This window comes from Staurois parvus, unplaced genomic scaffold, assembly GCF_062004578.1.
Source record: "Staurois parvus isolate SC_StPar_1 unplaced genomic scaffold, SC_StPar_1.0 ptg000719l, whole genome shotgun sequence".
Classification (NCBI taxonomy): domain Eukaryota; kingdom Metazoa; phylum Chordata; class Amphibia; order Anura; family Ranidae; genus Staurois; species Staurois parvus.
In genome coordinates this window covers 10,638,944-10,656,213 of record NW_028318515.1, presented here as the reverse complement: position 1 = coordinate 10,656,213, position 17,270 = coordinate 10,638,944, and the positions used below count along the sequence as shown (strand labels likewise).

The 17,270-nt window shown below is 42.6% G+C and overlaps 1 protein-coding gene across 1 annotated transcript in view; it reads right to left on the bottom strand.

The window, feature by feature from the left end:
- The window catches only part of PIWIL1 (piwi like RNA-mediated gene silencing 1), a 474,823-nt gene that overhangs the window by 106,448 nt on the left and 351,105 nt on the right, over window positions 1–17,270 (bottom strand). The window contains exon 16 of the mRNA XM_089653649.1: window positions 1,202–1,272. Coding sequence (XP_089509775.1) covers window positions 1,202–1,272 — 71 coding nt within the window. The remainder of the gene's footprint in view (window positions 1–1,201; window positions 1,273–17,270) is intronic.

Below are 17,270 nucleotides of genomic sequence, written 5' to 3'. Positions count from 1 at the left end.
TTCAATGCAGCCGCTTCTCTTTCTCTCCCATGTCTTTTAGCTACTTCATTGAAAGACATACAGGAGATCGCAGTTTGTCACTGCCCCCACCACCACCCCTCCCACAGACCCCTAGGCCCGGCGCTGCTAGCCCCCATCTTATTTCCACTCGCCCAATGCGAGCAGGCAAGTGGAAATTCTGACCTACCTAGTATGTGATTCAGCTCTTTCGGGTAAGGGGGGAGGGGGTTGGGGGCATCTGTGTTGTGATTAGACACAGCACAAGCCGTTTAGCGGGTCTTGGCCAATGATTGAAAGCTGGGACCCAGTGACCGACAAAGAGGCTAAAAGAACAAAGCTCTGAGTATGTAAATGATACAGAGCTCTGCCCTGCCAGCTGGCATGTCCCGTTTTTTGTTTCCTTGCAAAGCAGGGAATAAAAACCGTCCCGTCCCCAAGTAAAACCATCACACTGTACATACACAAAGCACTGTCAGACATACATGTAACCCTTTGATTGCCACTAGATGTTAACCCCTTCCCAACCAGTGTCATTAGTACAGTGCCAGTGTAGTTTATTAGCACTGATCACTGTATTAGTGTCACTGGTTTCCACAAAGTGTCAGATTGACTGCCGTACTATTACAGTCCCGCTACTAGTTGCTGCCATTTCTAATTTATATATATATATCTCCCATAGTTTGTAGAGGATGTAAAGTTTGTGCAAGCCAATCACAATTATTGGGATTTTTTAACAAAAATATGTAGCAGAAGACATTTTGGCCTAAATTTGATTTTTTAAGGTTTTTTTTAAATGGATAGGTTATATAGCAGAAAATATTGTCTGTCTTTTTCATTTAAAAAAAAAAAAAAAAATACCCCTGTGGTGATTAAATAACACCAAAAGAAAGCTCTATTTATGTGAAAAAAAGATGATATAAATTTAAATTCGGTAGTTCTGAATGAACACACAATTGCCAGTTAAAGTAGCGCAGTGCTGAATAGAAAAATACGGTCTGATCATGAAGAGGGTTAAACCTTCCGAAGGCCAAGTGTATAATATACCTTTCGATCTATTTACTAATACAAGCAGCATAAGGATTAAATGTACTTAATGCTGACTGTTTAATTCGGCTTTAGTATTATTGTAGCTTTTTGCATTTTTACATCTGGGTCGCAATATGTACATCACATGTGAATAAGTCCAAAGTGGTGCATATACCTTGCATGCAGACTTTGAGTCCATCAACAATTTCTTGTTTTGGATCCTGTAGAACACATCGAGAAAACCACCTAAAGAAAAATTAAACTTGTTAATTCAAGGATGTTATTATTAAATATTAGCATTTATTGCTATATGTCATACACTACTGGTCATGAGCCTTCATTTGACAAATGAAATGTAAAACTATTTACATTAAAAATTATTTATGGTGCGTAAACCTTCGAAATTAAAGAGGTCCACACTCAGAATCTGCAAGGATAAACCAGGAATTCCACTACCTGATTGTTTTGTTATACTATGAAGCCTGTCACTGCACAAGAGTGGTTGACTGGTGCCAACATGGCGATACAAAAGAATGGGTAGAACTGGAGGGAGATTTCACTAAAATTGACAATTCCTTGGTGCCACGATAAAGAACTTATTTTATAAAAACTCATCCTATAATTTGTTCCACATGGGCTTTGTATAGGAATCTCTCTATGATGGGAAATATTTTGCCACTCTCCACTGTTATTGGAAACCCTGCTTTCCCACTAGCAGTGAATGACCTCCAGTTCAGAGAATTATTCCAAAGAAAGCTGCACCAAGCACACTCCTTCCAGATAACATGATATTGGCCTTTATTAGAGCAAATTACATCAGATTCCCATAGGCTAGGCAAGGAGCCTAAAATGAGACCCATATTGCTCATTTTCGGTGGTTATGCCAATAATCTCCTCTCAATGGCTGTTCAGCCTGGCAGCACCATGAACTGGATCAGCAAATGGATCACTAGAGTGCCAGTATATCAGTGGATCCAGCACAATGCAGTGTTTTGGATCCCCAGTCCTAATATACAGGGTATATCAGAAGGTGAACACTCGGGGATGAACTTAGAATTGGCTGTCACTGTATACAGGGAGCTCATAGGCTTACATTGCCTCTCATCTTTATTTGGTCATTCACCCGATACAGCTAAGCAGAGATGAAACGCTTCTTGAAAGCAGTGGTGAGGACAGCAGTGGGCAGGCTGTCCTATACAGCACCTTCCACAGTAACAAGCAGAGGTACTATAGCCATGCTGAAAACACATGGCTCTTCCACTTTTAATACACAGCCTCTTCCTACTTCTGCACTCCATCGGCATCCAGCTGGATTTGGTCACATTCACCCTATATAGCTGAATGGAGATAAAATGCTCCTTTAAAGCAGGGGTGAGGACAGCAGTGGACAGGCAGTTCTGTACAGCACTGGCCACAGTAACAAGCAGAGGTACAATAGCCATACTGAAAACATGGCTCTTTCGGCTCTCACACTTTTAATACACAGCCTCTTCCTACTTCCGCCCTCCTTCAGCTTCAAGGCCACAGGAGGCAGGAGAGTAGGAGCAAATGCCCTGAAGCAAGATGGATGACGCAAATGCCCTCTGCACGGCCCCAGGAGGGCACCAGGACTACATTGTCAGCATGCAAGAGAGGGAGTTGCCCAGATTTAAAATGGTGGGCACCACAGCCTGGCCACAGCTTAAACTTATGGATAGCCTGACTGCATAGTGAGCACACCCACGGGAGGGCCAAAACCAGAGACCCCAGGAAAGGAGGGGGGCTGGGAATATCGCCAACATCAGGCAACGCAAACCCATATGACTTTATGCCCGCCAGGAATGACTGAAACCTCAAGGTACTCAAGCAATCCGCGAAGGAAGGCAGACCAGGTACTATCAGCCCACTCTGACCTAGACCAGAGGGGCACCTGTCCATCCAGGGGTACAGATAAGGGCTGTCAAAGAGGGAGACCACCACGGATACGCACATCCCAGCATCCTTCCACCTACACCCTGTGCCACAGCTGGGAGACTGGAGAGACTAGGGGAGTAGAGCCCCCAACTCCACACCATGTGCCCTAGATAATAGCGGGGGCAACAGGAGAGACAGACTTGGAGGAGAGGAGGGGACCCCGCTTGGTCAACCACTCCAGGGAGTACAAGTGCCCTGCATGTGCTCGAGAGAGAGGGGGGCATCTACTTACGAATCCACGAAGGTTGCGGGAAACACTCCTGAGATAGATCCACCTTTCTACCGAAGTGGGGGCTGTTGGCCGGGGTAACACTGTGACACGCACTATAGGTGCCCAGTCATATGTGTCTAAGAAGGGTGGGCCACAACAAGAAAAACAGAACCATGCCAAAATAAATAATAAGGGGCAACAGACTCAAAGGGGCAACTACTCAACATTACAGCCAAATGCCACACATGCAGAAGACTGGGCGTCAGTCTGGTATAACACCCCAGGAAACTCCTACCAATCTGGTGGAGTGAGCACATGCAGGAGGCGCCAAGCCCTTTGGGTACAAGCTCTTGTGATTAGCTGTCTTACCCTCCTAGCACTAGTGCAGTGGTGGGCAACCTTTTTTTTCAACTGAGCCAAATCTCGCCAAAACCACGATTGAAATTTATTTTGAGAGCCACATTTTTAAAACTGAAAATACATAGGATGGTACACTGTTTTTAGTTTCAATAAGTTTTTATAGTAATTCATCCCCCATATAGTAATTCATCCCCCATAGTAATTCCTCCCCCATATAGTAATTCATCCCCCCTATAGTAATTCATCCCCCATATAGTAATTCATCCCCCATAGTAATTCATCCCCCATATAGTAATTCATCCCCCATAGTAATTCATCCCCCATATAGTAATTCATACCCCATAGTAATTCATACCCCATAGTAATTCATCCCCCATAGTAATTCATCCCCCATAGTAATTCATCCCCCATATAGTAATTCATCCCCCATAGTAATTCTTCCCCCATATAGTAATTCATCCCCCATATAGTAATTCATCCCTCATATAGTAGTAATAAGTAAGTAGCAAGTAGTAAGCCAAGTCCCTCCTGTGTCAATTCACTTACCTTTGCTCCGCGCGTTCCTCTCGCCGTGTTCCCCGCACCGTTCTGGTCTTCAGGGCGGACTGTGAGAGGAGCCTAGCTCCCCTCACGTTCGTCACGCTGCCCCGCCTACACACATCCTGACAGCCAATCACTAGCTATCAGGATGTGAGTGGCAGCGAGACTGGCCAATCATTGCTGGGCTAGCTGCAGAGTCCTCGGCCGCCCGAGAGGAGGGAGGGGAGCGGGCGCCCGGCACACAGAAGAGCCGCATTAAAATGTGTAAAGAGCCGCATGTGGCTCGCGAGCCGCGGCTTGCCGACCACTGCACTAGTGGATCTTGAAACAGGATGTCCTATGTGAGGTCCTGAGGGTAAAATGAAAACAGGGAGTCACTTTCCTGATAGAGACTGGAGCTTTGAGACTCTGATAGCAATGACCGTGTCCACTCGCGAGCAATCTGCTTTGGAGTAGGGCACAACGAAGGAAAGACTATGTCTTCATTAAGGAGGAAGGCTGCCTCCCTGCAGTAGAGATAATCTATGGCAGTATTTCTCAACCTTTTCAACACAGAGGAACCCATGAAATAACTTTCCAATCTCAAGGAACCCCTGCTAAAAATGACTATATCTATAACTTATGATACACTAGTAAGATGGTCATTGAGAAGAATGCTCCTTACAATTGTGGTCATTGGGAAGAAATACCCTCTTAAAGATAGCTAAAAAGATCATTGGCGTTAGTGGGAACTTATCTAAAAGGTAAAAATTGATCTTTGCTCAAGGAACCCCTGGCAACCTCTGGAGGAACCCTGGTTGAGAAACCTTGATCTAAGGGAAGTTATCTGATGGGTTCAAAGCATGGTCTCCACAGGGCAGACACAAACAAGTTGAGGTCCCAGGAAAGCAGAGTGCTGTAAGAGTGGTTTGATTAAAAAAAAAAAAAGAAAAAAGAAAAACCTTGAATAAAGGTATTTTCTGAGCAAATTGAAGCCAGAGGCTTGGAAAAAAAATGGGCAAGGAAAAAAAAGTGCCCCTTAAGAGTACTTAAGCACAAGTTATTGTCAAGTCCCAGTTGAAGAAATAAAACTTTTGACATATCTGTAAATTCCATATCTTGGAGTACGATCCAGGACATAGGAAACTTATTTACACTCCGGGTTTTAGGCTCGTACCTTCAGGTGACTAGACACTACTTTTGAGGAAATTCCCCACAGAAAGCTGCATCCACAGAAGACTGGATGTCCACCTAGTAAAACTCTGAGAAGGTTGGGCAACAGATGCTTGGTGCGTAATGGCACAAGATACTCCAACACATCTGAAGAAGTGAGCATGTAGCAGTGCAGCAAGAGGTTTTTGTTTAAGAGTACAGGCTCTTGTAATCAAGTTCCTTATCTACCGTGCAATGGTGGATTCTAAAGCTGGGTGCCTCTTGCAAGATCCTAAGCAAAGAACAAATAGGAAATTTCTCTAGTAAAAGCAGTAGTGGCTCTGACTACATCCAGGCCATGCAGAAAGAAATTCTTTGGAAACTAAGTAGAAAGGCACAAGGATGGCAGAACAATGACCTCATTGGGTGGGAATGCTGAAACCACCTTTACAAGAAAGGATTGTCTTGGGCACAATATCACTTTGCTGAGAAGTATGAGAAAAGACTCTTAGGCTGCCAATTCAGAGACGTGTTTGACAGATGTGATGGCTACCAGAAAAGTAAATTTGCTGGCAAGAATGTCTAAGGGAATACTGTATACTATATCTGATGGGTTCAATAGGTGGTTTCTGCAGGTCCGAAAAACAAATTAAGGTTCATGGAAGAAAAGAGTGCTAACATGAGAAACACCTTGAATAAAGTTTAGTTTTTTTAAAATGAAGAAATGCAAACCCAAAGGCCTTTGAAAAAGGATAGATAAGGCCGATACATGCCCTATTAGGGTGCTAAGTGTGAGATTCTGGTCAAGACCCGATTGCAAGAAGCCAGAATGCTAGGCACAGGATAGTCTCTAATAATGAAACGACTTTCCAGGCACAATAATACAGCTTCCTGGAAGTGGCCTTTTTCACTTTCACGATGGTAGCAATCAAGACTCAGAAATTGCTCTATCCTTCAAGACCTGGGTTTCAACAGCCATGCCATTAAAGAAAGAGAATGTATAGAGGGGTGGAACAGAGGGCCTTGAAATAGCAGATCTAGCTTGCTGGGAAGAGGGGTAGTTCGGTGCAAGTTGAATAATGATGTTCCCACTGTTAGAGCTGAACTGGTGGTCCACAATGACAATGAAGTTCTTTTTTGGCTAGATAGGAGCAATGGCAAGTCCACAGAACGAGACTGCTTTTTCCCTGCTAACAGAATGATTAGCTGGAGGGTTCTTAGGTAGAACTGGGTGAAAAGTACTCCCTCAAAAGGAGGGAGTCATTAGATGAAGACCTCTCATGGCAAATCTCACTGTGGGATATCTCTTGGATCCCAATTGTCAAGCATGAGATCTTAGAGACAGGACTTTAATTTTTTGGAAGAAAGACCTCTGCTTGGGATGTATCCAGGATTAGACAAGTTTTCTAGGTACAGGAAGACTGGGGAGCAGAGCTGTTGAAACTGATTATTTTGTCAAAGACCTGGAGTGGCTGAATTATCAAATCAATCACAAGATAGTATAATGATGTAAATCAATATTAAATAAACACCTTCCAGCCCTTTACACCCACACAATGAACACACTAAATTACATAATAAATAATACCTTATAATACAGAAATAGCCTAAAAAGAACTAAGACCCAGATGCAAATACGGAAAAACAGGATTTGTATTACTCACCGTAAAACTACTTTCTCTGAGTTCATTGATGGACACATCTCTTCTGATTCTTGAATATTAAGTAAAACACCACCTACAGGAGTAGGACTCTAGGTAAAAAAAAAACCAAAAGAACACATCACCACCCATAAGCAGCTGGTATAACTAACTTCACTGCTGTAGGCAAGACAGTTAGTCACAAAGCAGTGTCAGAAGTATAAACTCCAAAAAATAGGGGTGTGTGCTGTGTCCGTCAATAAACTGAGGGAAAGGGATTTTATGGTAACACAAATCACGTTTTCTCCTACATTCATTCACGGACACAGCTCTTGTTATTCTTGACCAAAGGTACGTCTCAAAGCAGTGTCTCAAGAAGGGGTGGACAAACCAAAAGCAAGGGACATAAAAAAGTGGCTAGCAAAACCTCATGGCCAAAACAAGCATCCAAAGATGCAAACACCTCAACTTGTAAAATAAATATCCTAAGTGTGCAGAGACAACCAGAAGCTGCCCCAAAATCCAAGACACAGACACTGGAGATTATAACGCCCAGGAGGCAATAATTATCCTGGTGGAGTGTGCCGTAAAGGAGATGGGAGGAACATGACCCTTAATGGCAAACGCTAGAACAATTGCCTGCCGAATCCAACGGGATACAGCAGTACAGGAGTCTGTCATGCCTTTCTTGGACTGTCTATTAGCACCAAATGAGAACCTGACTTCCGGAAGACCATAGCTGACAGGCACACATGAGCCTCTCAGACCACCTTCAAGGCGTGCAACAAAAATGCCTTAGGATGTGACATCCATGGAAAAATGGAAGTCAAGACAATGTGCTCATTAAGGTGAAATCCGACTCCACCTTCGAAGAAAAGGAAGGGAAGGGACAGCAAACCACCTTAGCCAGTTCTGATACCTGCCGTGTGAAAATGATGGCAATCAAGAAGGCAACTTTGAAAAAAGTAAGATGGGGATATGCTGAATACTCCCAAAGGAAGGTCACTGGAGGACCGAAGAACAAAGTTCAGATGCCATGGAAGCAACAGAAACCAGTCCAGGGGCCAGAGATACAGCGAAGATAACCCCTGATCCTGGAAACAGGTGGGACGAAATCTGCAGAGGACTTTTCTTCAGGTGTGGTGGGCTTGTGCATCCAGGAGTGCGTGGCAAAAACCTGTGGGGGCCTTGAAGAGCTTGGAGCCCTTGTCAGAGGAACCAGGGGAGTAAAAAGGCCTCTTGTGGGCAGGAAAGGAGGGACAAGACATCTGATGCGGATCAATCCCCTTCTTGCCTGTGGAAGGAAGGTACTCTTGCCTTCCATGAGGCTGTTGATGATGTCATCCAAGGTAGCACCAAAGAGATATTCTCCCTGGAAAGACAGATTCATCCAGGCCTTTTAAAAAGTCTGGTCAGCTGTAACGACTTTTGGGACTGTTTATTAAAAAATGTATATTATCCCAAAATTGGAAATCCTAGCTGACTGTCATTGGTTAACATCCTCAGTGAATTTCAAGTGAGATTCCAAGAAGTTACCACACACACAATGAGTGGAAGAAACTGGTCTAAGAGACAATGAGAATCAAACACCACTATTTGGATGTCTGCAGGTGAGCATATACGAGGTCTGAAAGTGACAGTGGTGAGAGGAAATCCTCATTGTCTTATCTCTCCCAAAACCTTGGGAGGTGTGTGATGACTAAACAAGACTTCTTGAGCTGACAATATGCTATTGAATACTGAGGTTTAACTCTAGTCCAGTCTGTTTACCCTATTTACCCAACAATGGATGAAATTTCTTATGTCACATCTCCTTGAACTGTATATTCAGTACAAGGTAAAACCTGGGTTATTTAAGATACAAAGAAAAATTTGGTTTAAATCAATGGAAATATTATTAAGGGTATATTTCCACACACAAATCTATTCGATAAGGTTGAGTATTGCATCCCACTCAACTAAAGTTGAAGTGATGAAAGATAAGGTGGTTTGTGAATAAGGTAATGTCTATATTTCCAACAGAAATCAGCCATTCCAATACAGTTCAGGTATCAGAAAAATGAGAAACCAAATGTATTCACACCTTTCTATGGTCCTCATCCAAAAATTAGTAGTGAAATTAACTATACTTGAATAGGACATATATTTGATACATCAAGACATGTGGTTTCTATCAAAGGATGAATCATCATTAAGACCACCAATCCATCTGTAATACTTGACTGTCTTCAGTGGATAAATCAGGAACATCTCTAGGTACGCAAACTGTTTAACCGTCCAATCAACAAGTCTGTTGGGCGGTCCCTCGAAACAAAGGTCTGGTATAGTTAAAAAGACCAGACACCTCAAAGTGAAATCAATCCATCATTCCATCCATCTGAATTTCTTCCAAGCTTCCAATCTTTTGATCTGCTAAAACTTCTGCAACAGCTTCTAAGACTGCTATAACTTCTAAACTATCTCTTATCTACCCTGTTGCTGCTATATACTGCACTATACCTCACTTGCTACCTGCGGCCATTTTGCTGAGGAATATATTAAGGTTAACGTATTTTCTGGCATATAAGAAGACTTTTTAACCCATGAAAATCTTCTCAAAAGTCGGGGGTCGTCTTATACGCCGGTATACGGCATGCTGACACTTTTTTTTTTTTTAATTTATAAATATTTATTAATTTTCCAACAAAATTCATATTACAATCCTTTTCCCCACTTAAAGGGACAAAAGAAACCAAACATAGCAATACAATCTTATAAATAATTATCTCCCTAAAATAACTCCATACCCCTCCCCATCTTCCCTCCCCCCCCCCCTTCCCACCCCATTACTCTACGTTTTCTCCCTACCCCCCTATGGAGAGTGCTCATAACCTGTCTAGTAGAGTCTTATATCTTCATTTATTTCATCTTTCCTCTAAATTTCTCCCATTTTGAGTGAAATATCCCCATCTTATCTACATGCATATAATAAAGTTTCTCCATCTCACAAATCTGATTCACTCTGACCACCCAATCCTCTTCCGTTGGTACCTCTCTTTTTCTCCAATACCTGGGAATCAGACTCTTTGCGGCACTTAGTAAATACCATGTACCCAAATTCTTATATGTTTTCACTGGTACCTCTATATTATGGCAAAGACAAACCCCTGGGTCTAATCTAATATTAACTTCAGTAATCTTCCCCACTACATTAACTATTTTCTTCCAAAATATTTGTATTTTTGGACACCCCCACCATATATGATACCACGTGCCTATCTCTCCACACCCTCTCCAACACAACGGTGAAATCTCTCCATTCATCTTATTTTCAACTTTCGGTGTAATGTGCCATCTTATCAAACACTTATAATCTACTTCAACCTATCGCATGCTAATATTTTCATGGGTTAATCTATATATTTTTTTCTGCATCTCTTCATCTATTTCCATCTCCAAATCTCTTTCCCATTTCTCTATATACCTCGGTTTAGTGCTAATATCTATATCAGTGAGAATTCTATATATTTTTGCAGTTCTATGTTTCCCATCTCTCCTTTCATCTAACAATCTTTCAAATGGATTCCAATCCTTCCTATTTCTAAAAGGTATTGGAAGTCCTCCTACAAAGTGCTTCAATTGGTGATATCGCCATTCATCCATCCTATTGAAAATCTCCCCTTTTTTCTTTACCAACTCCTTTAGTGGTCCCAGTTCCTCCCCCACCATTATATCTCTTAATCGTGCATCCTCTTTAATAATCCATTTCCCTGTGATATCCTCCCTGCCTGGTGCAAAAAAAACTGTGTTCCTTAATGGCATCAGTAGTGAATTAAAAACCCACCCCTTCTGTCTGTGTATTATATCCCAAACTTTCAAAACATTTAAAGTGTACAAACTTGTGTCATTATCCAAACCCCTATATTGTGTGGGCACCCATATAATCCTACTTAAATTCGTCCCACTCAACGTATTTTCTATTTTGACCCAGCTTTTCTCTGGATTGTGCGTCCAATCAAAAATTCTCGCCATTATCACAGATTTATAATACCTCTTAAAATCTGGTACTCCCAATCCTCTTCTCTCTTTATTTCTACTCAGTGTTTCGTAACAGATTCTAGGTTTTTTATTCTTCCAAATATATCTTATAATTTTTTTAAGTTCTTTAAAATATACCTCTGGCAATTTGATTGGGACCATTTGAAATTTATATAATACTTTGGGCACAATTATCATTTTTAGCAGATTTATGCGACCTATCCAAGACGGGTTCTTCCCCCCCCCCCCCCCCCCGTCTCCTCAATTCTTGTTTAATCTCATCCTTATGGATTAAAACTACATTAGCCTGCAGAGATTCTTACCTCATTTCCATCTCACCCCCCAAGGCATTCATACATGCCTTTAGTTTGGGTATTAACACTTTTCTGTATTTTTTATAATACCTCGCCATATACCCATCTGGCCCTGGACTTTTCCCCTCCATGGTACTTCTCAATGCTATTTCTATTTCTTCTTCTGTGATCTCTGATTCTAGGGATTCTAATTGTTCTTTACTCAATTTTGGCAAACCTGCATTTTCTAAGTATATCCTTCCTTTTTTTTCACTATTTACCAATTCATCCTTATTTACAATGTCTTGTGGGGCAATGTTATACAGCTTATTATAATATTCCTTAAATATTCCCGCGATTTCTTTCGTCGAATAAACCAACTCTCCTTTAAAATTCCTTATTTTTTCTATATAATTCCTGTTTTTCTTCTTCCTTAAGGCTCTCATTAAATACTTTCCCAGCCTATCGCCCCATCTATATCTTTCACTTATTACTTTATTAAAGACTCCTTTTTTCTTCCTCGATCAAGGTCTCAAGCTCTTCTTTCTTTTTTTTTATCTTCTGCTCTATCTCTTTAGATGTTTTACTTTTATGTGTCTGTTCAAGATCAAATATTTCCTTTAAGAGTCCACTCATTTTTTCCCTTCTATTTTTTTTCTTTTTTGCTCCCATTGCAATTAGTAATCCTCTGATATAAGTCTTATGAGCCTCCCACACTGTAGCCACCGGCACTTCTCCGGTATCATTCTCCTCAAAAAATCGTTTATTTTCCACCTCGATCCTTTGATCAATTTCAGGATCCAGGAGAAGTGCCTCATTCATCCTCCATAATAAACCTCCCTTCATCATCTTGTTTTCAATATGACAGGGGCATGATCCGATAAGGTCATTACTTCGATTTTTACTTCCACCACAGACTCTATAAATCGATGTTCTATTAAAATATAGTCCAATCTAGAGTATATTTCATGTGCATGTGAGAAGAAAGTATAATCCCTGTCTTTCATGTGCTTAATTCTCTATATATCCACCATTTGGCACTCTTGTATCAACTTTTTTAATAATCTCAGAGACCTACTCTCTTCCCTCAGCACAGTAGAGGTTGTATCCATCTGCGGGTCCATACATACATTAAAATCTCCTGCCACTATCAAATGACCTTTCTTAAAATCCATCAATTTTTTCAATACTCCCTTCAGAAATATCTCCGGCTTCTTATTTGGACAATATATATTAGCTATTGTACACTCAATCTCTTGCAGTTTACCCCTCAGGAACAAAAATCTTCCCTCCGGATCCGTTACTCTATTCTCCATCTCAAACCTTATATTTTTTGCAAACCTTATAGCTACTCCTTTTGCTCTTTTAATTGGAGTGTCTGCATAGTACCATAGCGGATAATGACTAGTATTTAACCTGATGTTTGACTCAATTTCTAAATGTGTCTCCTGTAGAAAAACCACTGAGGTCAATCTATGTTGCAGTTCTCTAAACAACCTGAATCTCTTCCCCAGACAATGCAACCCCTTTACATTATAAGTTACAAACTGTACTTTTTCCATAATTCTCTTCTCCTACCACTCTCTCTCCCCTCTCGCACCTCTCTCCTACCTTCTCTCCACCCGCGGAGTATTAACCCCCTTGCCTCCCTCCCCCTCATCCCACTCCTCCTCCCCCACCCTTTTTTAGGCTTAGAATTTGCCTATTAATAATTTGTGGACTAAGACCCACTTTTGATTTAATACCTTGGGGTTGAGCTCTGTCCACATACGACTCCCCTTTGCCCACCCACCCCTCCCTCTATGCATCTAGTTCAGTAACTTCTCTAAAAGCCTATGGTAGCACAAACTGTATTCATAAAAAGCACCGTAGAGAAAACGACGTAGAGAAAAACAAGAGGACGAAGAGGGTCAAGGGAGGAGAAAGGGAGAGAGAAGAAAAAAAAAAAAGGACACGCCACCTATCTCCTCCACTCACCCTCTACTCCCTCCCATCAACTGCCATTCTTCTCTCCCCATGTCCCCTATATCTCCCTCCTCCTCATCCCACCCTGGAATCTTTATTCTTTGTATTTTAAGTCTATCACAAAAATCCCTTAAATCCTCAGGAAATCTCAGCATGGCCGTGAGTCCATTTTTCCATCCAATTAAGATCGCCTGAGCTCCCCATCTGTAACGCACATTCTGTTTTCTCATCTGTTCTGTCAGGGGCTTTAAAGTTCTCTTTCTCCATAATGTCTCTGGTGCTAAATCCGCAAAAATCTGAACATTTATTTCTTCATATTTAATACTTGTTCTTTCCTTTATTTTCTTCCATATCTCTTCTTTATCGCTCAGCCTATGGAATTGAACGATTAAATCTCTCGATCTTTCTCCGCCATTTCTTTGCTGGACTTTTCCTACTCTAAATACCCTGTCCAGTTTATATATTTCTGACAAAGGTCTGTCCATTATGGAATTTAGGATTTTACTAATTAACCCTTTCGAGTCCTCCCCCTGTGAAATCTCTGGGATTCCTCATAACCTGAGATTTTTCCTTCTATCCCTATTTTCTTGAGCCTCTATTTTATAAAGCAGTTTTTTTTTATCTTTTTTGATTTCCAATGTCCGTTTCTTAAGAACTAAGATATCCTGGGCATGATTTTTAAGTTTCCCCTCGGTTTCTTCCACTCTGCATAATAATTGCCCGAGATCATTCCTTATTGCTGCTATTTCATGCTTTATTGAATTTTCCAAGCTTTTAAACATTTCTTCCATTTCTTTCTTATTCGGCACTTGCAGTTCCCTTTCCAGTTCTCTCTCTTCCATATTTCCTGACATATGTTGACTACTATTGTTGATTCCTAGGGATAGTTTAGGACTTTTTTCCAAGCTAGCATCCCATTCGCTCTTTTCACTTGTTCCCAGGGGTCTTTCTGGGGTCGCGTTTCCCTGAGACATATACTTTTTAATTGAGCCAGTCTGGGCTCCCTTGGCCCCGCTTCCTTTTACACTTTTATTCTTCCTATATTCTGGTTTCTTTTCAAAACACCGTTGAAGATCTCAGATATTCAACTGGGGACCCAGGTTTTCCCTACTTCTTAAATGTCCACTTGAATTTTAATTTGCATTTCTAGGGTCCTTCTTCTTTGCTGTTTTTAATCTTCCTAGAAGCCCCCCTTGGAACCCCCCTTCTCCACTTAACATGCTGCTCCTTAATATCAAGCCCAGCATTATACTGTTTTTCAGAGCCGCTCTCACTCACCCTCCTCTCTCCGTATTTTTCCTGTCAGACTCTCCAGCTGCTGTCATCCATCTCTCCAGATCTTTTCCTCTTCCTCTGGGGGGGTTCCTCTGTATATCTCAGTCCTTTTATTGGGGCTTCAGGCAGGGCATCAATTTATGCTTTGTTCAGGGTATCCAGGGCACAGACCTGGGAGAAGCCGGAGAACGGAGCGCACCCCTGCCTGTCCCCCGGATGCCGGCCGGCTTCTCCTCCCAGTACTCCCTTGCGGTTACCACGTGGTCCCGCCTTGTCTCTCCGTCTCCCCAGCAACCCGGCACATCCTCAGGAATCTCCTCCACCCGACCCGAGGAGGAACGCCAGCCGGATTCACTCGCACTTCACAGGGGCACCACCTCACCAAGTAATCCCCGGTCATCTCTTTCTCAAGTGAGTCCTGGGGAAATAGCCACTCAGCCACGGCATAGAGGGTAGGGGAAGTCGGGATCCGAGGTCTCGAAGCGCACCCACATCGTGCTCTTCGACGCCGCCATGCACAGCACACTGACACTTGGTGTAAGGGCAGCACTTTTTAGGGGGGCGGCGCGGTGCTGCCGCTGGCCCCCCCCCTTCCAACGGAAGGGACACTAAATACAGGGGCGGGCAGGGGGCTGCTGTTTCTTACCTGGCTCCGGTCCCAGTCCCACGACGATCCAGTCCAGGAAGCGCGGCTGCTCCTTCATTCAGTTCGGCCGCTCGATGTTCAAGCAGCCGCTCGGCTCCGCCTCCTCACCAGTGATTGGGCGCCAGAACTGTAGCTCAGGAAAGGCACACAGGCGGCCAATCACCAGCAAGGAGGCGGAGCCGAGCGGCCCCGCGAAAATTGAGTGAGGGAGCGGCAGGTAAGTGTGGCGTGCAGAGGTGCTGCTGCAATAACGTATGCTGGCTGCAGCAGCACCATGCTGCAACAGGGGTCAGCAAGTGTCATTGGGAGGAATAGTGCCCCATCATTGGTGTCACTGATACTAATGATGGGGCATTATTCTTCCCACTGACACCAACGATGGGGCATGATTCTTCCCACTGACACCAATGATGGGGCACTATTTCTCCCACTGACACTGAAGGAGTACTATTCCTCCCACTGACACTAATGATGGGACACTATACCTCACATACTGACACTAATGATGGGGCACCATCATTGGTGTCAGTGGGAGGAATAGTGTCCCATCAATGGTGTCAGTGGGCGGAATAGTGCACCATCATTGGTATCAGTGGGAGGAATAGTGCCCCATCATTGGTATCAGTGAGGGGACTAGTGCCCCATCATTGGTGTCAGAGGGAGGAATAGTACACAATCATTGATATCAGTGGGAGGAATAGTGCCCCATCATTGGTGCCAGTGGGAAGAATAGCACCCCATCATTGGTATCAGTGAGGGGACTAGTGCCCCATCATTGGTGTCAGTGGGAGGAATAGTGCCCCATCATTGGTGTCAGTGGGAGGAATAGTGCCCCATCATTGATATTAGTGCGAGGAATCGTGCCCCATCATTGGTGTCAGTGGGAGGAATAGCACCCCATCATTGGAATACCATACCATATTGAAATCAAATCTGATGTTTTTTAATTTTTATTTGGTGTGCGTTGGAAGAGGGGTAGTCTTATATGGCCTAACCCTATATTTTAACAGGAAAGTAGGGGGTCGTCTTATACACCCAGTCGTCTTATACGCTGGAAAATACGGTATATATATAATTATCACTATACTGTTTGAAATTGGTATTAGATTATATATTGCATATTAACTAATTTGTAGTGTTGTTGTGGTGCAATTTATCAGAGATACTTTCTTATTTTCCTATGGCCACGGCACTATAAGGTTACAACTTATCCCTAAAATTTTTTTTAGATTTCCTTTAAATTGATAATCACATATTGTTTGATAACATAGAAATTAGCATATTATATTTTTGATTCTGTGTACGAGTATATATTCATCACCAGTATTTTGCGTTTGTATTTATATATATATAAATTTTGTACATAAATAAATGTATTTTATCAAAAAGGCCAATTTTGTGTATATGGTACGAAATCATACTGGTAAAAGGACACAAGGTAAATTATTAAGTGGTGATCAAATTATTAAAGTGTCCAAATTATTGGTTCATTAAATATTTGCCGTATTTTAACGGCTGGAGGCACTGCAATATTTTGTTTAAGGGAGAGGACACTGCCCTACGTATTTAGAATAAATTATTACATAAACCACCACACAGCAGACCAGCATATGAGGTAAAGCACCCACTGAAGCACCACTGCCGAGACAGAAAGCTTGGAAGGAGCAGAACAATATTCACAGATGCATCACAAATGTACTCCAGGCCCTGAATCAACTGGTTTGCCAATTTGAACCATTAGTCTGCAGGACAACATTGCTGCAGAGCCATGGCGCATTCTGTTAGTGTCTGAGACACCGGAGCCATGACCCACACAGCCTGCAATATCGACCCCACAATGGCTAACATAGGCGGGCAACCAAGTCTGCCCAGAGGTCTGCAGGATCTTCAAAAGAAGAGAGACTCCTCCACTGGTATTATGGCTATTGTATGCAGCCTAAAAAAGGGGGCTTCATCCCAGACAGTGGGGTCCAGTTCTACAGGAGAGCTTCCTTGAAGGGGTAATGTACAGCAAGGCACTGCGGAACTACAAAAGGGAAGAAATAAATCTGCAGGAAAAAACCTATGTAACCACAGGTCCCAGCAGGGAACTAGGTCCTAACTCCTTAAACAGTAGACAGAAATAACTGGCTTTCTTATGCAGAGAGGTAGGCTTTGTCCAGTGAGGACTGCCCATAGGAGGTGCCAAGTTGTTTTCGGCCTAGTGGCCTACT